At 37.2% G+C, this 22,365-nt stretch overlaps 1 protein-coding gene across 1 annotated transcript in view; it reads left to right on the forward strand.

Annotated features, from left to right (window-relative positions):
- The window catches only part of DZIP1L (DAZ interacting zinc finger protein 1 like), a 41,678-nt gene that overhangs the window by 18,599 nt on the left and 714 nt on the right, over positions 1-22,365 (forward strand). The window contains exons 5-14 of the mRNA XM_036747288.1: positions 596-724; positions 2,357-2,419; positions 5,237-5,377; positions 7,812-7,842; positions 10,292-10,345; positions 12,434-12,567; positions 13,964-14,156; positions 17,552-17,771; positions 19,296-19,474; positions 20,789-20,928. Of these exons, the coding sequence (XP_036603183.1) occupies positions 596-724; positions 2,357-2,419; positions 5,237-5,377; positions 7,812-7,842; positions 10,292-10,345; positions 12,434-12,567; positions 13,964-14,156; positions 17,552-17,771; positions 19,296-19,474; positions 20,789-20,928 (1,284 nt within the window). The remainder of the gene's footprint in view (positions 1-595; positions 725-2,356; positions 2,420-5,236; positions 5,378-7,811; positions 7,843-10,291; positions 10,346-12,433; positions 12,568-13,963; positions 14,157-17,551; positions 17,772-19,295; positions 19,475-20,788; positions 20,929-22,365) is intronic.

The raw sequence follows: 22,365 nt of genomic DNA on the forward strand, positions 1-22,365 counted from the left end.
TGTTTTGCATGATTGCACATGTACAATGTATATTGAATTGCTTGCCTTTTCTGTGTGTGGATGAAAAGGAGGGAGGGAGAGAATTTGGAACACAAAATTTAAAAAAAAATGTTAATTGTTTTTTACACGTAATTTGAAAAAAAAAAGAACAAAACCATTGAACTTACATCACCAAGCAACTAAACTTTTAAGAAGACTTTCAACATATAGAAAGGTTTAATAGCTTATCAATTTCTTAATTTTATAGGATGATATAGGATTTACGGTTTCTCAATCATGGAAAACATTAGGTTAGAACTATATTCTAAAGAAATTAGACTTCAGGGAAATAAAAATACCAGTGAAAATTGTGTTGTCTCCTAGGTTCTGTCCTCCTTCAGCAGCCTTCTGCTTGAAACCATTCATGTCACACATGTAAGTGAAAGAATGGCAGATAAAAATTTTGTAGGCTGATAAAGATATTTGTAGTATTGAAGATTTTTTGATAGGCCAAGTTAAAGGATCCTTTTTTTATCAGTATATGCTCTTTACATAGCACAAGATGTGAGACTATTGTTATGAAATTTTAGTTTAAAGTATGTATCAATCTCTTCAGAAACTCCAAGCATTGCAAACCCACACTGTAGTAGAGTCCCACCTTGGAACACTGAGGGATGATGATGCTGAAGACCGACAGAAACAGGCAAAGGAGGTACAAGACATGAAGGAGAAGCTTGAACATCAGGTGAGTTTTCTTCATACCTTTCACCTCTAGTTCCATTTTTAGAGCCATTCTATCTGCTCCCAAAGTTATCTTCATTACATTGAATGGAAGAAACAACTTGAAGATAATAAGCCTCTTTGTATTTGTATCCCTAGTGCTTAGCAGAGCATATAGCACACGAAAAAACATTAATAAATGTTTGTTGACTTGTTGATTTTTAAGGTATACCTGCCAACTCATGAAGTTTAAGAAAATAGAAGTCCCCTAAATTTCTATTTCCTTAGGATAAACTCTGTTATAATAAGGTTGCCTATTAGATAATCTATGACTAAAAGCTCCTTGTCCACAGCAACAAAAAAATATTTACCAAGTTCATATAATAAAACTATTCTTATTTGATTTAAAATTACCTAAATGAGGACTCGTTTTTTTCCTTGCTTGTATCAGCCTGATATGTTTTAGTCCAGGGGTGGGGAACCTGCAGCCTTGAGGCCATATGTGACCTTCTAGATCCTTTGACTGAATCCAAATTTCACAGAACAAATTAAGGATCTAGAAGGCCCCATGTGGTCTCAAGGATGCAGGTTCCCTACCCCTGGATTTCAGTCCCTTTAGCCTGTGACTATATAGGTTATATGGGGTGGTCAAGGAAGACTAACACCTCTGGTGTGAGGCCTTGCTGAGCCCTTTTTAGGGCTGCTCATCCACCTTTGGTGTCTCCCTGGCATTCGTCTTTCACTTGTGGCTCCAAGAAGCCATAAGCCTGTACAGGAGCCACACCCCAGTAAACCATCTTGGCAGATGGGCTAAACCAGGTTGAGGGTAACCAATAGGCCTCCAAACTGTTGCAGAGTTAAAGCATTGCCTGTTCCAAGCATGAGATTTCCCCCAGAAGAATGGGTGGATGAGAACAATTTGTTCCTATGGTCATGAAGGTGGCTGTGTTGTAGAATGTTAGAGCTTGATCAGACATCAAAGATGCAAAGGTCATCCACTGAATCTCTTGCCATTGCCAGTAATCTTGACCTTTGTCCTCCTACTGGACTTCAATGACTCTGGAAGAGAATGAGGCTGATGACTTTGTGCAACTCTACCTCACTTAAATCCAATTCATGCATGAGTTAAGACATTACCCATGATATCATTGATCTTTTTTGAAAATGAAGGCCAAACAAGAACAATTCTATATGACTATTTTATTTATACTTGCTTCAGCCATCATAGAATAAATTACGATTGGATACAACCTAGCTCTATGTGAAAGGGACAAAAGAAGATGCTCTTAAGCCATTCTGGGCCAGTTAAAAATCAATATATTGGGATGATCTGATATGGAAAGGATTTGAGGCAAAGACAAAATCTGGGGAATTTATTTCAACCATCAACCCTTTCAAACAGAGGTTTTTAAACTTGTGTGTGTGTGTGTCCCTTTTGACCTTCCAGTGAAGCTAATGTAACCCCTTCTTAGAATATTGTTTTTAAATACATGAACTGATATATATATATATATATATATATATATATATATAGAATTACAAAGAAAACAAATTATACTGAAATATAGTAATATGAATAACCAAGTTCACAGATTTCAGGTTAAGAACTCCTGCTCAGAGCTCAATAATCACCCTTTATATACTTTTAATTTTCCAGAAATTAATGTGGAAGAGAAAGTTAAAGAACCTGCAGGATGAACATCTGGCAGAAAAAAAAAGGGTAAGAGCTATAATGAAGGTTTGTGACTGTAGCATAGGCTTTTTGATTTATCTCCATCTGTTCACTCTCAAAATCCTCCCTCTGCTCCATCTCAGGTAGATGATAGTTTACTAGCAAAATGGGTTGAGGGTTGGATGGCATAGCAGCAAGCACCCTAACATACCCAGGATGGCCTGCTAGCACAGATTCTTTGATCGGCTTTTAAAAGAAAGCAACTTTAAAGAGGTCAACAATCTTCTTTAGTTACATTCACTAGTTCAGGGGAAAAGTCAGCACCCTGAACATCAGAGAAAGTACAAGCAGAGCAAATACAAACAGAGAAATTAGCAAAGACCAACAGACAGGGTTCTGACTGCCTGATCAAAGCAATATTGCTATACACTTTACATACACCACTGGATTGAGAGAGCCTTTACATCTGAGCAGTCAGGAAGCTCTGAACATATGGCTACTCAGAGTCTCAACTAGGGAATTAAAAGGTCCTTCTTATAAGTGAACCCCCACAACAAAATACCAACTCAGAGTATATATACACTTCTCAGAGCCAGAAGGTATTACAACTCCTGTGACTCAGTGCCTAATCAACTTAGTGCCAAAAGGTGTGAAAGCCCTCCTACAAGCAAGCCTCCCCTAAGCAAGTTTCCCTTAATGGGCTCCATGTGTGGCCTATTAATGGGTGGGGAAGATCTTCATATCCCATTAACATTACAGATGGGGAAGAGGAGATTCAAGATGAAAAATTACTTATGGCTACTTACATTATGAACCTCAAGAACTCCAACAATACAACAAAGGTTGTAGCATAGGCTCACATTTTCTCTTGAACAAAGAAAGCCTCAATAAGCTTGGTAAAAAGAGTTGAAAGGCGTGAATGGTAGTTAAGCAGACTTTCACTTTAAACAAACAACCTTTTCTGCCTCTTCAATTGCTGTTCTTATCACACTATCAATGGATTTTCTACTTCTGCTAACCCCAGCAGCCCACCAGTGTGTGTGTGTGTGTGTGTATATATATATATATATATATATATATACATATATATGTAATATATATATAAATTGTAATATTACTATATATAAATATATGTTATATATAATATTATACTATTATGTGTATTATGTATATAATTTTATGGAGGAAAAAAGTAGTTAATATTTCCTTATCAAAATTGTGTGTCAGGATGATGAATGCTGCAGAGCAGTTAAGTCCACTATTAGTGGTAAAGATGTACATTTTAATAGGATTTATTTATATCCAAAGAAATTTCTTGTCATCCTGGGCAAGTTACTTAACCTTTAAAAACCTCATTTTAACACAATTGTATAGATTAGAAGCTGGCCAACTATGACCCCTTAGCTTTTCATAGAGTGTATAGAAGCAGATGGTGGGTCATATTTGGCCCAGGAGTTGTAGTTTGCTGACCACTGATATAGTCAAATAGAGGATCTGAGGAATATATGATCTGAGTTAACAAAGTCTTAAGCCCAATAGTTATTTCAAGGGCTTATCTCTAGTTATCTCTTCTTTCCCTAGGTATAAATACTTCCTCAAGGGGAAGCTGGTGATGATGCTGACTATTGCTCCTAGTTGTCCTGATAGAGAAAATGAAACATCTTTTACCTACATTCTACCACATTGACCATAAACCATTTTCTCTAAGGTTATGGGAACATGGACTTTAATACTGCTTTGCTCCATTATACTCTGTATGGATTGAGTAGATCAGAGATTCCCAAACTTAATTGGCCTACCTCCTCCTTTAAAAAAAATACTCAGCTCCCCCCTGAAAATTTACTTACTTTAACCCTTTATTGTTTTTATTTTGAAATTTGCATAATTTCAAAAAATATAAAATATTTTAAAAATGACATCTTAAATTTAAAAATTTATCATAAATTTGTGGGGTTTTTCCTGCATTGAAATTTTGATGATGCAATATTGTGTCATGTAACCATAGAATATCATATTGTAAACAAGTCATTACATGGACATACTCCTGCCTATGCTTGCTGGACTTCCTGACAATGTACAACACACTCATCTGCCAACACTTGCTAGTTAAGACCTGTCAGCATACTTGACCACTGATTGGTTATAATCTGCATTTTGTACATTCTTTTTTGGAAAATAATGTAATTACTATGACTTTAGCTCTGTTACACAACAGATGAAACATGTATGAATGGTTTTTCAAATTTTTTTTCTCTTCTTTCCTTATTCTTCTCCTGCCCCCTTATTTTTATTCAATGCCTCCCAATTATACTCAAGGCTACTATTGCCCCTCCCCCCATCATTCCAATGCCCTCTAGGAGGAGATATGGCTCACTTTGGGAACCTATGAGTAGATGAAGGGGAAGTTTAATGGCAAAACTAAAAGAAACTTACTGCTGTTATTTCATGTATTTCTGCAAATCATTCATTGCATATTTGTAGGGAAAATAGTTTTTCATTGTGTTTCAGCAAACAATTCCTTTCACTTTGTCAGAGCAGAAAAATAATAGAAATATATTTGCTAGTGGCTTTTTAAAAATATCTATGACAAATAATTATAGTTACTACCTCAATGGCAGGTCACTAGTCGATATAATAAGTTATTTTTACAAAATAGCACTTGAGTTCTTATCTCACCTCAGATAGATCATGAATATTTCATTGAATTGGGTGATATGTTATAGACTTTTCTGAAATCTGATCTCTTCCAACAAAAGATTATCTTAGACTCTTCTGTGATGAAATCTCTTTGGACAACTTTTAATACAGGATGTGGGATTCCCGAGGTCAGAACAGAAATCTAACAGACCTCATTCTTCTTAACAGTTGAAGGATGAAAATGAGAGGCTCCGAGTCTCCCTGTCTCAGGATCAAAGGAAAGCTGCAGACCATTTTCAGCACCAAATGGATTCACTCAATGCCAAGTGCCAAGATCAGGCCAACATCATTAAGTCCCAGGAAGAAATGGTATGTCTGCCATCTTCTTTTCTAGGATAGTTTCACTTAGGATATTCAATGCCAGTCTTCAAAAGGTTTTAACCAATATCTTTGATTTTACAGCACCTTCATTTTAAAATATATTCCCTTATCCCCTAGCAGTAAGCCATCCCTTGCAACAAAGAATAAAAATGAAAGAGGAAAAAAGTAATTCAGCAAAACTAATCAATATATCAGTTGAATTAGACAGTATGTGTTATGCTGCATACTGTCTCTGCCATGAAGAGACAGAAACACATTTTCTCATCTTTTTAAAACCAGTCTTTTAGTTATATTAGGCTTCATAACTAAGGTCAGATTATTTTCTTTTATCATCAGTTCTCATCTTATTTGCAAGGTTTTTCCTGAAGAAGGAAGTGAAAACAGGAGTGGAAATAGAAAACCAATAACTGGAAAGGGTTTTATCTTCCTTTATTATGGTGATGACTTCTGTCTTCATTAAAGGCTATTAGCAACAACTAAATTTCCAATTCTCTTGAAGAAAGCATTTGAGATGAACAGGTATTTCTGAGCAATCTAAAAAACTTTCACCTCTTCCATTTCTTGATCCTGAAGGGTATTTTCCAACATAATTTTTATTGTCCTACTTTGAACCCACATTTATTTTCAAGTCATTTGGCCTCGGAATATGGTTGACTTAGTTTAGAAGACCTTGTAAAGTTCTTCATTGAATTTCTTTACTTCCTCATCCTTTGCAATGTATGCTGGCTCATAAGCAGAAATTACCTTCCTCATTGTCATTGCAAAGTGAGATCAGCAAGTATCCCATTAAATGATATTTTTCTTTTAATCTTTTAGTAGACAATGAAACAATTTCTGCCAATTCATTACTCACTTCTCAAAGGAGAGAACCTGTGAGATACCCTTGGAGTTACTGATAACTTCTTTATGTCTTTTTGTTTCATTTAGAGTAAAAATTTCAATATGGATATGATAAAATTCCTACAGTAGCATGTTAATTCATTGGTTATTGGATAATGATCCCTTGTCAAGAATACCAACAATTAAATTCAAGTTTATAGATGGTCTAAATAGATTGTGTGATCTAAGTAGCCTCTGCTCTCTTTCTTGCCATTCTGCCAACATAATTGTAGAAGCACAGTGGGGATATGTAGGGCACTTGTATTGTCAATGGCTTGTCATCACACATGCATACTTGCACTTGAGTGCGTGTGTGCACCACACACACACACACACAGAGTTCATTAACAGATGGGAAGTCTGCTAATAAGTCTCTGTTCTTACCTGGGAAGGACCCTGGACAGCTAACACAGAATCTATCTCACTTGAGAGGAACTTGACCTTTGAAGAACCCAAGGCTACTTTAATGCCAAGATGAGGCATCAAAGTAGTGCTTCTGTCAAGGACTGACCTTTTTTTTTAATGCAAATACCCCGAAGGAATAAGTACTATGTTACAGTTGTTTATTAAACTCAATTATTATATTTATTCATTGAATTATCTTGTTATAATACACACCTGCCTGGAAAGCGAAACAGATTAGGCCTTATCACCTCTAAATACCTTAACATGAATGAATTTATTCATTTGTTGAATAAATATTTATAATAATTAATAAGAGCTAACATTTATATAGTGCTTTAAGACTTGCAAAGCATTTAATATATTACTTCATGTGTTCTTCATAATCATCCAGTGTAATAGCTGCTTATTATCTATATTTTACAGATGAGGAAACTGAGGCTACAAGAGGTTAAGTGACTTGTCAAGGGTCACATAACTAATTAAGCATGTAGGGCAAGAATTGAACTTGGGTCTTCCTGATTAAGTACAGATCTCTGTTCACTCATACCTTCTATGTGCTAAGCACTATGCTCAAAGTCTTTATAATTTAGCAGCTAATTGAAGGCACATTTCTGTGGATGGAGAACCACTACAAAAGAATTTTGATTGATAAACCCTCTCTCACTGGTGCAGTGGGAAACACAAAGAATGACTTGTGTAAGGTAATAGGGAGTATGCTCCTAGTTACTACCAGTGTATGAAATTGATTCAAAAGTAATATTTTATGGGTTTATTGGATAAATAATTTTTATTCTTGTTGCTGTTCCTATGGAAATATTGGCTTCTATGTGTATATTTCTTTACAAGTGGTCTTTATTAAGGCAGTCAGGACAGATATCACTGTGTTCATTGGACAGATGAATAAACAGGATTTGAAATAATGAAGACTTGCTTAAAATCCTGTGCCTAGGAAGTGGTCAAACCATGACTAAAACCCAGTTCTTCTGACTGCTGTGTTAGTGTGCTATTTCTCACTTCTACACAACCCCTCTCTCATTTCCAGCTCTACTTCTGAGAGAATAGTTGCACACAACATGGCAAAAAAATTATAGAAGTTATTCCTTCTGCTTCTCGTTTTCTTTGTTTTAAATTTTTACAGATCAAAAGGATGACTCTCAGAAAGGAGGAAGGTAAGTTTTTATTTTTTTAAATGAATTAGAATTATTAGCTCCAGTTATGGTCTTTAAAATAGGGTCTTTCCCTATTTCTCCTCCTGACCACAATCCTAAGAAATCTAGTCAAAATAATAACATTTTTAATACTTCATAATGACATCCAACACCTAGTCTTTGGTTATTTCAAATGACTCTTTTTCATGTTCCTTGGTCATATGCCCTAAGAATAGGGCATGAGATCAGAAGAAAAAAAGCATTCAAATCTAAGCCAATAAGATTCTATACAGCAATTTTAATTTCCATTGGCATGTTTTCTAGCTGAAATCCATGTCCCTGCAACTACATACCATGAATCTCATATTTATTTGGCTGAAATTTGGAGTAGAGAGGAGCCATTCATGCTAGGGTATGACTTAGAAGGGGACTTTACTCAAGAATAAAGTTGGAAGCAATTTTGTCATATAGTCATGATACTGATGTTAGTTAATTCAACAAACATTTAATCTATTATGTGCAAAGCACTGTGGTAGACATTGAGGGAGCTATAAAGACATGTGTATATGTATATTGATGTATATGTGTAAACATATAACTTGATGTCAACTTGGGCTTTGTCTTAATTCTTCAACTATCTCAGATAAATTTCTCTAGCTATCCTTAGATGAATGAATGAATGAATGAATGATTTATTTAACACTTCCTATGTGAAATGTTCTGTACTAAACGCTGAGGATAGTGGTTAGGGACAATACAAACAGGAAAGTCAGTCCCTGCTCTCAAGGAGCTCACATTTTAAGGTCAGAGACAACACATAAGGAAGGTTTCAGCTGTAAGTCTGATGAAGTCCTATGGTCTTAAGGGGACAGTACCAAAATATATGTTAACGCATCTAATGCCATTTCCATGGATAAAATGATAGCAATTTCTGACGTTAAAGCATTTAACAGTGTCTAAGACTTTGGTGTCAAGAACCTTACTTTTCAAGTCTTCAGTAGCTGTAACTATAGCACCTGCAAGAATGGTTGACAGAATCTCCAAAAGAGTTGCTTCCAGTTGATGGCTGAAGACAGTGGATGCTTCTTAGTCCTCTCCTTACTGAGGGCGGTTTTCCTCACTGGTTGTATCTCCCTTCCTATGGAGCCCAAACTGAGAGATAGGAGCTATTATTATCCCCATTTTACAAATGAAGAAACTGAAGCAGACAGAGATCAAGTAACTTGCCCAGAGCCACACACCTAGTAAGTGTCTGAGGCTGTATTTAAACTTAGGTCTTCCTGTTGCCAAAACCAGTATTCTATCCACTGAGCCACCTCCTCATTTTACAGATGAGGAAACTGAGGGACAGAGCAGTTAAGTGATTTTCTTAGAATCAGGCAACTAATGTCTGAGACAGCATATGAATGCAGGTCTTCCTTACCAGTCCACTACCAATAGTTCTCAAAGTGTGGTCTGGGAAGCCCTGGTCATTTGTGAGGACAAAACTATTTTTACAATAGCACTAAAGTGCTTTAATTTCTAAAACAGTGTACATAGATGGATATAACATTCATAAAAAACTCTTCGAGGAGGGGTTTTCAATTTATTTTAGTGTATAAAAGAGTTCTGAGGTAAAAAAAAAAGTATGAGAATCACTGTATCATATACCATGCTCCCTCTCTGCTGCCATATTGTTTTCTCCTGGTTGGAGGTAAGCTTCTTGATGTCAGATGTTTTCATTTTTGTCTTCATATCCCCACCACCTCATACAGTGTTTCGCACATAGTAAGTTCTTGATAAATCCTTGTTAAACTGAATTGGATTGCTTGAGAGTGGAGTCACGAACAAAGACAAAGCAGCTAAAGTGAGATGATGCTTTGGGCTTCCATATTCTTCAATTCCTTTGTGTTAAAGAGGGTTAATAATGAGAGGAAGGTCACATGTTATTTTGCATTTTTTGGTTTGTTTTTGTTTAACAAAGAACTTGACACACTACTTTAAATCCTGCAAGATAGGCAGAACAAGTATTTTACCTGTTTTGCTGATGCGGAAACAGATGCCATGGTACCATAAGCAGCCTATAAACACTGCTTCTCAAGAAGCTGAATCTGGAGAATTGCTTGACTCGAGAGTTCTGAGCTACAGCAGGGCTAAAGCCTCCCTAAATCTGACGCCAATATGATGAGTCCCTGGAAGCCAGGTGGCACCAGGCTGCTTAAGGAGGGACCAATTGGCCTTTAGTGGAAATGGAGCAGGTCAAACTTTCCACCCAGATGAGCAGTGCTGCACTTCCAGAACCCTTCCAAGAAAAAAAACAATTATGGAAACAAAAGAATTAGAGGAATTAAATAACTTTCTAAGACAGTAAGTGGGAGGGCTGAGAATCAAACTCTGGTTTTCCAGTTCTCAGAATTGTTTTCCCACTGGACCACTGACCTGAGGGGAAGGAATATGGGATGGAGCCCTTAATTATTTCTTTTTTTGACAGTGATCCATCAAGTAGCAAAGGTAGAAGAGACAGAAGAGGATTCTACACAAGAAGGTGGGAAAGTAATTTTCTTACTTCTTTTTGTTTTTTCACGTGCCTTAGAGATGCTCATAACAGAAGACAGGGTTTCAGAAGCATTTTGAGGCAGTGAAATGGGGAATCTTATATCTGGTTTTCTTCACCCATGTGGATAATTGTATTTTAAGATAGAGCCCTCTCTTTTTTTAAAAGTAGGGAATTGTAATTTTAAGTCATTCTAAAGCAGCAATTAAACTATCTCCATAGTTAAGTAATATATCTAAGATAATGGAATAAAGACTGGACATGCAATTTCATTGATATAGGAAACCCTCAGATAAGCATCACACAGCTTGTATGTTTCAGAGGTAGAACTCATATCCAGGTCTTCCTGTATCTAAAGCCAGCTCCCTGTCTTCCACACTAAACTTCTTAAGCTACATATCCCAGTTGGGTTAGAAATAATAATCACCCTTTTCACTTAAAAATAGCTGTTGTTAATTTTATATGCTTGCATGTTATATATTTAATCATGTAATACCAAAATACATTTAATACCCTCCCATGTCCTTTCCTTTTCTTTCTGGATCATCCAATACCAGCTCTTTGAAAAGTGCTTGCTTAGCCCCTAGCATTTGCAAATTGTATCAAAGCAGCTGGGTAGTGCAGTGGATAGAGTGCTGAGTGTGGAGTGAGGAAGACCTAAATTCAAATCTGGCCTCAGGCGGTTACTAGCTTTATGACTTTAGGAAGTCAAATAACCTCAGTTTCCTCATCTGTAAGATGGATGTAATAATAGTCACTATGTTTTGGGGTTGTTGTGAAGATTGAATGAAATAACATGTAAAGCACTTGGCACATAGTATATTCTACATAAATGTTTATTTTTGCATTCTATTGCATATTATTGTAAAACAAATCCTTGTACTAGGTTTTTATCAAGGTATAAAAGAAAAAAAGGGTATGATGTCAGATCTTGAGGCTTATGTAATCTTCCAAACATGCACCAATAGAAAGATTAGAAAGAATACTTAAAATATAACCTATCAGTCACACACAACTGCTATCAGTTTACTCTCTCTTCAAGCAAATATGATTTTGCATGTAAAAAAAATATCCAGACTTACAAAATACATAAATTGGAAGTGGAAAGAGGTTGAAGGGAAAACTGTTTGCTTGTGATAAGAATCATTTTAGGTGTAAACCTATAATTTCATTGATATAGGAAACTCCCAGGTTAGTAAACAGTCAGCACCTTCTCTGGAACTTATTGTCTTAGAGAGTTGCCTAGAACACTGAAAGTGTCAGGTGACTTACCCCAGATCATAAATCCAGTATGTGTCAGAAACAGGATTTTAATCCTGGTCTCCTTAGCTCCAAGGTCAGCTCTTTATCTATTATGCTACATTGACTCAAGGATCATTGCTAGATTTTAAAAAAAAAATAGCTCTCCAATACATTTTCTATATGTATGGGTTAAAGTTGTCAGAATCTAAAACTATCAGTGATTTGGAAATAGGAGGGGCAGGGTGGAGGCCCAGGAGTTTGTAGTTACCAGTGGGTAAGGACAAGTCAAGGATGCAGAAGCTGGAAAATTAGTCGAAGTAGGGTGGGACAAACCCTGTCAAGGTAAGGAGATGTGGGAGAAAAACAAGCTGAACATAACAGACAACTGCGGTTTCATGTACAATCATCTTTTTTTCCTCTTCTGCTACATATATAAAAATAACCATTTTACTTGGTGTTTGATAAATTCAAAATAAACAAATGAATGAGTGAATGAACAAATAGATAACTAACTAGTTAACTAAAATCAGTGGTGGGGAATCCAAAAGGTTTGAGTTTGAGACATTGGCACAAGTGAATAGAATCCCCAAAGGGGGTCTAATTCTTGGGTAGGGCTTATTTGAGTCTTTTGCTCTTTTTGCTGGATGTAAGCCCTGTTTTGCCCGCAGGTGCATGTGTTAGGCAACTGTAGCCAGATGTCTGTAATCAGATGCTTGCATTATAGTTATCATTATAGGGTAGTCCTTACAATTATGGTCAAATTTTAAAACTAGCTCTGCTGAGGATGAAGGCATTAAAAAAGGGTTGGCTGATCTCAGTGATTTGATTATGTTGCAGAGTTGGAGGACTCCTTAGATGGAAAGCAAAAGGTGCTGGAAGTATTGAGAAGGAACCCTAACTTACTGAAACACTTCCGGCCAATCCTAGAGGATACCCTGGAAGAAAAACTGGAGAGTATGGGACTCAAAAGGGCAAGTTTCTATGCATGAAGGAGTAACTGCACACTTTCACTTGCAGAGCCCTGTAATCAAGATATGTGATGTTCTTAAACTAATGAATTATCTTTGACAATTTAATTAACAAATTTACTAATTGTTCTTTCAGTGCTTAACTTTAGCTGGTGTATATTTATATGTGTGTGTGTATATATACACATACACATGTATATATACGTGCATAAATGTATGTATGTATATATACATACACACACATAAAGTAGTTAAAGACTTCAAGGTTAAAAGGCAGGGAAGGAAGAACAATTAGCGCATTAATGAATTGCATTTTGGTTCACACATTTACTATTTAAAATAATTGCTTTAAAACATTAGACTGGTGAAGGCTCCAGACTTTTTGCCTTATTAGTAGGAAATCTGCCTCTATAATCATGAGTGAAAGCAGAGTAATAACAACGAAAAAAAATATTGATTATGTAGTGTTTTAAGGATTGTGAATTGCTTTGCAAACACTATCTCATTTAATCCTTCCAACAATCCTGGAAGGTAGATGCTGTTATTAACCCCATTTTTGAGATGAGTAAACTGAGGCAGACAGAGGTACAGACACTTGTCCAGGTCCCATAGTTTGTAAATATTTGAAGCTGCATATGAACTCAGGGTTTCCTGATTACAGCTCCATCACTTTATTGCATCACCTAGCTGCCTCTCTGTATAGTGGCTGGAGTGTTGGACTTGGAGTTAGGAAAATCTGGGTCCAAATCACATTTTAGACACTAATTGTGTGAAAATGGACAAGCCACTTAATATTCCTGAGCCTCTGATTCCTCAGCTATAAATGAAGATAATAATAACACCTACCTCACAGGTCTGGTGTGGAGATTGAATGAGATAAACCATGTAAAGTGCTTTGCAAACCTTAAGTGATATATAAATATGAAGTGTTATTCTTATTATTTCTGGTGGACTGGAAAAAAATTTAGAATTAAGACAACAAAGAAGATACAAGGAGGATATCTCTCTTCTGACACAGATTCTTTTTTTAAAAAATATTTTATTTTTCCCAATTACATCTAAAAACAATTTTTAACATTCGTTTAAAAATTTTTTGAGTTCCAAATTCTCTCCTTTCCCTCCCTCCCCACTTCCTGAGATGGTAAGCAATTTGATATAGGTTATACATGTTCAGTCACATGAAACATATTTCCACATTAGTCATTTTGTGGTAGAACACACAGATTAAAAAAAACAGGAAAAATAAGGAAAATGAAAAAAGTATACTTCCATCTGCATCAACTGATCTCTATCAGTTCTTTCTCCCAAGGCAAAAAGCATTTTTCATCATGAGTTCTCTGGAATTTTGACAAAGATTCTTAATGGTACCTGTATCTATTATTTATTTTGGCTCTTTTAGGGTACAAAGGGAATTTCTGATCAGACTCACAGAAATCTGGAAGCAATATTAAAAGCCCACCGAGAACAGAAAGCCAAGAGGTTTTCAGAACTCCTGAAACTAAGGGACAAGCTTATCAAGGAGGTTGCTCGAAAAATCATTGAAAGGCAGCAGAATGAGAACATATTGTTACATCCTGCTAATGTGGCTGCAGGTAAGTAGGTGGAGTAACTGTCTCTCAGAACCTCCATGCATGAAACATGGGAAATTCCAGCCAGTGTACGTTGATGTTTGCAGAACTTGAGGCTATGGAATAAGTCAGAATTGAAAGACCCTTAAAGACCATCAAGTCCAAATCTCTCCTTTTACAGATGAGACAGCTAAAGCTAGATGGATTAAGTGACTTGGTTAAGATAATAATTTATTTCTTTTCCTTAGTGTGAGAACCATAGATTTTTAGATCTGGACAGATCTAGGCTTAGAGAACTCATCTTACAGAGGAGAAAGGTGAAGTACAGAGAAAGAAGTAACTCACTCAGTGGGGCAGCTAGGTGGTGTCACAGTGCGTAGAGTACTGGACCTGGAGTCAGGAAGACCTGAGTTCAAATCCAGTCTCAGACACTTACTAGCTGTATGACCCTGAGCAAGACACTTAACCCTTGTTTGCCTCAGTTTCCCCACCTGTAAAATGGGGATAATAATAGCACCTACTTCCCAGGATTGCTGTGAGAATGAGATAATGATTGTAAAGAGTTTATTTAGCACCATATCTGGAACAGAACAGGTGCTATATTATTTAGCTATTATTACTATCATTACGGTAGAGTTAGGATTCAAACTCAGGTCTTCTGATTCTCAAATCAAGTATTCTTTCCATTTCACTATCCTGCCTTGCTCTGATGTCCCATACTATCGTTCTCATAAGCTTAAATTCTAGGTCCTCAAGCAGAAACTGTCCAAAAAGATTCCTTTGCTATTTCTTACCTACAAGATGAATATCTAACACTTAGAGAAGTCATCCCCAACTTTTGTAGGGTTTGCTTCAATGTAAGAGCTCCTTGGGTGGTGTTTGTTACCATATCTACCATGCAAATTAGCTCCAGCTAATGAGCCCTGGGCCCGGAAGGAATAAGGTTGTTGGAAAAGGCAAATAGGATTACAACTGGATAATAGGACTCTCAGTCCTCATATAGAACTAAATACTTCTAATATTTCCTGATACTTCTACAGGACAAACATATTAAGAATTAAGGAATAGTTTTTGCTTACTAATGGATTTAGGGTATCTCTTAGATTGTTAACCATTTCTTAATCAATAGACGCTCACTCTGTTTCTAGTTTCTTGATACCACAAACATACTGTCATGTATATTTTGTATTGGAATTTTCTTTCTGTCCTTAACCTCCTTGCATTTGAAAGGGAATTTAATTAAGCTGTATTCCTGCTTACAAGTAAATTGAATCTAAGTCATTCCAGAAGAATATATTCTTATCTGGTTCTTTAAGAAGGCCAAGAAAAGAATAGTCTTCATTCTCTTCCAGAAAATATTTTTAGTATATAACTCAGGATATTCTTTACATCTAATCTGACTCTCCTATTTCAATTGCTCCCCAAATCTTCCATTCTTTCCTTCATAAAGGCAGAAAATGACTGTCACCATTCTCTAGGCTAAGGCCACTATTTCTCTAACTTTTAATAGCTTCCTCCTCCTATTCTTCACCCCCAGTCCAGTCAGGACTCTTTTTATTCACTCTTTCTTCTACTTAATTCAGCTAGGACCTGTGGTGTGTGAGATAATTTGTGTTGTAGTTTACAGATAGAAGTCATGTATCTCGAATATACTTGACTTAAAGCATCCTCTGGTATCTACTCACAGTTCAAAGTCTCCTTCAGAATATACCCCAAAGATTTCTCTTTGTTGGTCACCACAAAAGTTTGCTTAGACATTCTTTCTCATGCTGCTCCTCCAAAGCTTTTCCACCTAACCATATCCTGTCAATGTTTTCAGGCTCACCTCCCTGCCTTTTATCTTCTACCACTACCCTAACATGCACCCTGATCTTCCCTTTTCTGAGTTCCTATAGCATTTGAAAAAAAACAAACCAGTACAGTACTTGTATAATAAAAACTCGATAATAACACCTAAAGCATGGCTCAATAAATGGTTGGTGAATTGAATAATATCACAGGTTGTATTATTCTCTGTTTCTTGTTCATGAGTCTCACTTCCTAGGCTCCTTGTGATTGGGGGCATGTGTTTTCCTTGTCTTGTGCCTGCCTCAGCAGTAGGTGCTAGGTGCAGAGTAGGGAAAGGGAGGGAATAAGCATATACATTGTGCCTACTATTTGCCAGACACTGTGCTAAACCATTTTATAAATATTATCTCATTTAATAGGAGGTATTCAGTACATACTAATTGTTTGATACTGTATCTTCTTGTCCCCAAGCTCGTATTTTTTAAATTTTCATGTTATTTGCAAGGTCTTGTTTTTCATCCTTCTCAGAAAGTACCCACTTCTGGGGAAATGTGCTCTTTTATAATTGGACATTTGATTTGATTGAAATTTATATCAGCAAGAATAGAATGAGTAAGTCACAATGAAGACCCTCAGTGTTTGAATTTTCAACTTTTCTGTCATGGAAATTTCAGTAGACACATTAAATCCTGGACTAGATGGTACTGCTAAAACCTCTTGTGGAAAGAGCTTTCTTGCACTCTGGACCCAAGCAACTCAGTCAAGAATACAGGCTTGAATGATGAAGTGTGCCTGTGCATACACACTGCTGAAATGAGAGGCATTGGCGACTAGAATTCCTGGGAATGTGGCTTAGGCCACGGCTAGGGTGACTTAGCTGTAAAAATAAGCAATGCTATTTCCTGTTTACTTTTTGTCTTGTATTCTCTGGAATTTCTTCAAAACGCGTCCCTTTGCTCAGGTAAATACTGCCACCCAAGGGTCTTAACTGGGAATTTCTTGACAAATCTAAAATGATTTGAAAACTGAGGCTGCATAGCCCATTTCACAGAGCAGGAATTCGGGAATTCTACTGAATAGAGTGAGAAAATCTTAGGGCTGGGAGGGACCCTAGTGCTCATCCAACACCTCATTTTACAGATGAGAAAATTGAACCCCAGGGATCCATATAACTTTTATGGCTATAAGTTAACCAGTTACACAAATCTCTGCTGAGAGCCTATTATGCTGAAGGGATCTGTTTTATTTAGTATGGAATGACATTATTTTAGAGTAAGAAGGGAATTTGGAGATCATCCAAGCCCACCCTCTCATTTTATAGATGAGGAAATTGAGGCTCAGAAGGAGGAAGTGACTTACCCAAAGACACTCGTTAGTGGCTGATGTGGGATTATAACCCTAGTTGTCTGAACTCCAATCCAGTGCTCAATATACTCAGGAGTTTTTGACAACAATATTCAATGTATTTGTATGAGACTTTGCTGGGTCTGAGATTTCCCTCCAATTTCTTCAACTTCTTTATTCTCAATATTCCAGCCAAGACTTCTGCTTTCATCTGAGAACACTTGATGGGGTTGCCATTTGTGGTTGGTGTGAGTGTGCAGTTATTTCAGTCCTATTTGTTTCTCTAGTCAAAGGTCAGAGGAGCCCAGTGCCCATGAGAGAAGCTCAGCAAAAGTTCGGAAAGGGGCGAGTTGAATCACAGTCTCAACGAACAGCATCACCTAAGCCCACAACACCTCAGAGCAAAGTCAGTCACACCCCTGCCACACCAGGGATACCAATTCCAACTCCACGGAGCAGAGTTCAAGGTCCTACACATCCACCTGCTTCCCCTGGGCCTGGGCTGAGGTAAGACTCAAGCTCATAGCTACCGCCAATGTTCTCTCTGTGGTAGTCACATGCATGGCTAAACCCACGCTCAAATCTACTCCTTTTTTTTTTCCTTCTGGAACTTAAATACACCCCTAGAAGTAGGACTATGATGGTAAATGTTTAACAACAAGCTGGGAGGTGGGGGTAATTCCACAGGACATACTTTTAAGTTTTATCTGCATTATTACAATTTTCTCCATCACTTTCTTAAGTCTAGACACTCCATGAAATAATAAATCAAGCCCTGGTTTGCTGCTGAGATGTATATGCTCAATTGAAAATATATTGGCTCCCATATAAGGAACCAATTTGAGCTATCTCTGGCATATCGCTGCCTAGAGGTATATGGAAAGTTACTGGTGTTTAACACATGATGTAAGGGTAGGATCTCAGCTCACTTTTTAAAAATATGAAACTACGACCTCTGATGATGTATAGTTTCTTTTTTAATGTATCTTAAGTTTAGTATAATAATAAGAAAACTGCCCTGTTTATCTGTCTCCTCTTCTGAACTTTCTTCTACATAGGTATACAGTCTAGGCTATATCTGAATTAGTTTCAGGATAAACTGATCCTTCTAAGGATCCCCTACTTCAGAGCAGGTACCAAGCACGGCCACAGTATGTGAGATGCCTGGGGGTGGAGAGAGTCACAGGTATATCATGACAATTACCTCTCCTTACCATCTGCCTTCCCAACTGCCCTTGTAGCTGGGGCAGGGTCGGGGGAGTGGTGTTGGTTAAGGGGTGAGGGTGGGACTCATGGTACATGATGAAGTCATTCCCTGGCAAAAGTCTTTGGAAAACAGGGCATTCAGTTTGGAGTGGGGGGTGGGCAGAGTAAAAATGACTACATTGCTTTAGCCTTCCTGATGTCCACATCATCATCATCATCATCATCATCATCATCATCATCATCGTTGTTGTTGTTGTTGTTTTGGCTTGTTTGTATTCAGTTTGAATGTGTCATCTTACTGGTCTAGAGAACTGCCAGGGAAGACTCCCTCCTCCCCCCCTCACTATAGTAATGTAGACTGCTCTTCTATTGTTGTCTTAGAGTTGTCTGGGGCCAAGAGGCTAAACCAACCAACCAACCAACTAACCAACCAACCAGTTAACCAACCAACCAATCAATGAGCATACATTTACTAAACCATTCTTACCATGTGTCAGGCACTGTGCTAGGCCTACAAAGACTGAAACAAAAATGTCCAGGCCTTCAAGCGATTCTAGTTACTTGGCATTATATGTCAGAGGCAGGACATGGGTTCTGATTCTGAGCTCCTGTTGTCTTCACATCACGGACGTTACCTTTAACTCATTTTTCCCTCAAAGAACTTATATTCATTTCTTTTTGCACCTTTGAGTCTTTGATACTTTGTAGCACATTAACCTTCTGGAATACTTTTGCACCTATTATTTCATTTCACTTATATATGAAAATGTTACTCATGAACCTACAGAAGTGACTTTACCTTCCATCTACATTTGTATACTTCAGCACCCCACCTTTCACTTCTGAAGATGATTCAGAAGGAGACCATATTGCCCCTTCAAATCTTCAAGACCCTTCTAGGATAGCTGCTAGAGATGACAATGATTGGGATTGGTCTGATACTGAAACCTCTGATGAGAAAGTCCCTAAACCTATGGCAAATTCTGGAGGAATAACTTCTACAGGTGAGTGAGAGCTTTCTGTATGAGTAATGAGGTACACAAGACCCAGATTTACCTAGCTAATTTAAATGAACTTTAGTCTTCTCTATTGTGTGTGTGTGTGTGTGTGTGGGTGTGTGGTGACATCTTTTTCTACACATGAAAACAGAAATAGAAACCAATGTTATTTTCTGATAGTTCCATAGTTTAGCAGAGAGATCACAAAAATTAATTTGTATCTACTGCATTTATATGACACAGCTCAATTGCTTAATTAGCCTTCAGAATTTCATTTTAAATCGATTAGCCCTGTGCAGCTTCAGACTTTCCACCTGTTAGATCCCAGAATAACAAGATCTTGAAAGGTTATCATTGTCCCCATTTTATCCAAGGCACTTCTGAAAAAAAAAATGGGTATGTAGCCTGGCCTTAAAAATATCTAAAGAAGAAATACCTACAACCTCTGAAAGTCATTTTTTTTCTGCTTTCCATCCCTTTCCCATAGAGGGAGAATTTTATATTCTTTCTCTAGTCATTACAATTGCTCTTGTTAGAAAAAAGAGGGAAGCTAGAAGAGTGCCTGGTCATACATTATAACACTTGTATACTGGTCAGTGAGTCATCAGGGCAGCTAGATGGTACAGTGAATAGAGTGCTGGGCCTGAAAACAGGAAGACTCATCTTCCTGAGTTCAAATCTGACTTTAGACACTTACTAGCTGTGTGAACCTGGGCAGGTCACTTAACCCTCTTTGACTCAGTTCCCTCCTCTGTAAAATGAGCTGAAGAAAGAAATGACAAACCATTCCAGTATCTCTGCTGAGAAAACCTCAAATGGGGTCACAAAGAGTTGGACATGACTGAAAAAATGACTCAACAACAATGAGTCATCACTGTATTAATAAATATTTATTAAACTTCTCTTCTGTGCAGAGTGAGTAGTACAGAGTCATGGATAGGAACTTGGAGTAAGGAAAATCTGAGTTTAAGTTCTGCAACTAGTTACGTGATCATCAATAAATCACTAGATTTTTCCATGCCTCAGGCAACTAACTCTGATACTAAATGGAAGAGGAGTTGCTGATCTGTATCAGTGGAAGGAATTTCCGTAGCAGTACAAAATTAGACATAATAAATACTTGTTGACTGATTTTTCAACAAACATAAACTTTACTTCTCCTTCCTCTTCCTAATTCTTTCTTCTTTCTCCTTGCTCTTCTTTCTTTCAATCTTCCTCATCTACTTCAAATTTATATTACTGGGATCAGGTGATTCAAACAGGAAAAGATTTGCTTACCAGCCTTTTAGTGCTGATGTAGGTCCTTTGACTCTTATGTAGGTACTCGAGTCCAGTCACTGGCCAAAACTCTAGAAAAACAGCTAGTTGCTCCGGGAAAGAAGCCTGCTGGAGGAGTGAACCTTTTCTTAGCCTCAGATGCTGGACCATCTAAAACAACCATCTCAGTAAAGAAGCCCCAGGTAACATATGAAGAGTTTAGTATAAGCCTCATACATTCCTTTGTAAGTTTGTTAGTCATTTACTTTTAAATTATGGTCACTCATAGAAGCAACTGGAATGAGGAATCCTTGGATTTGAGGAGATTAAAAATGAAAAGGAGACTTGATTAGTTTTTCCTACCTATTTCAGATCCTACTCTTTAAATGAATGATTACATGACAACTTAAGTATCCATGCCAGGGAAGAGAAAAAGAAACCCAGGCATAAAACTCATGAGTCCAAAGTAGATTTATGAAAAGATATTTTTTATAGCTGGTTGGAGATGGGAGTGAAGCACTGGGGGCCCCCAAATCTGCATACAGATTAGAATGATGATGAACCTATTCCCCATGTTAGGATGGTGTGGTAACTATAAAGATGGCTTCCCAGATGGTTTACACTTTTTGCAGAGGAAAAGTCCCAGGATGGCCAATGAAGGAATTTGTGTTGCTAGACTATGCTTATTTGTATGTGGGTTTTCTCTTTTTTTTCTTCTTCATTTTGGAGGAGAGATAAAGAGAGGTGAAAAAGAGAGAAAATACTTTTTGTTATTTGCAATAAAATTAAAGCTTAATGGGTAGTGACTGTTGTAAAGCAAGATATCATAAGTTACCTCCATTTCCTAATCAATTCTTTGGTATCTTTAAGTTCAATTAACTGGTAAAGTAGAATGAGAATACAGGGGAGATTTATTCAAAGCTAGCTAACAGGGGTGATGAGGATCAATCGATTGATCAGTATTTATTAAATACCTACTAGATGATCTTGGGCAGCTTGATGGCACAGTGCATAGAGTGCCAGGCCTGGCATCAGGAAGACCTGAATGAAAATCTGGCCTCCGACACTAGCTGTGTGACTCTAAGCAAGTCGCTTAACCCTTTTTGTCTCACTTTCCTCATCTGCAAAATGCTCCGGAGAAGGAAATGGCAAGCTACTCCAGTATCTTTGCCAAGAAAACCCCAGATGGGGTCATGAAGAGTCAGATATGACAATAACAAATGGTCTTTGCTATGTTCCAGGTACTACAGAGCCATTTGGGCCCAAATGGATACTCATCAATGAGCTTATTATTGGGGGAAAAAATGAATGGAAGACTAGCTAGTTTTAGGAATGAAAGCCAATGAATACTTAAGAGATTCATTTAAATTATCCGGTAAATGCCAGAAGAAATGGCCTCACAAATAAGGAATGGAAGACCTTGTAGAAGTGCTCATGGTGTTTTTTTTTCTCTTTCTGTTTGTTATGGGTAAAATTTTTAACCTCTTTCTCAGTTTCCTCATATAAAATGGAGATAATCGTACCTGTACTATCAATCTCATTGGCTGTTGTGAAGAAAGTATGTTGATGACTGTATAACACCACAAAAGTGTGAATAATTAGCAATTGGTTCATTGTATCATTTATTACATCTTAGAGCA

Source organism: Trichosurus vulpecula, chromosome 2, assembly GCF_011100635.1.
Source record: "Trichosurus vulpecula isolate mTriVul1 chromosome 2, mTriVul1.pri, whole genome shotgun sequence".
NCBI lineage: Eukaryota > Metazoa > Chordata > Mammalia > Diprotodontia > Phalangeridae > Trichosurus > Trichosurus vulpecula.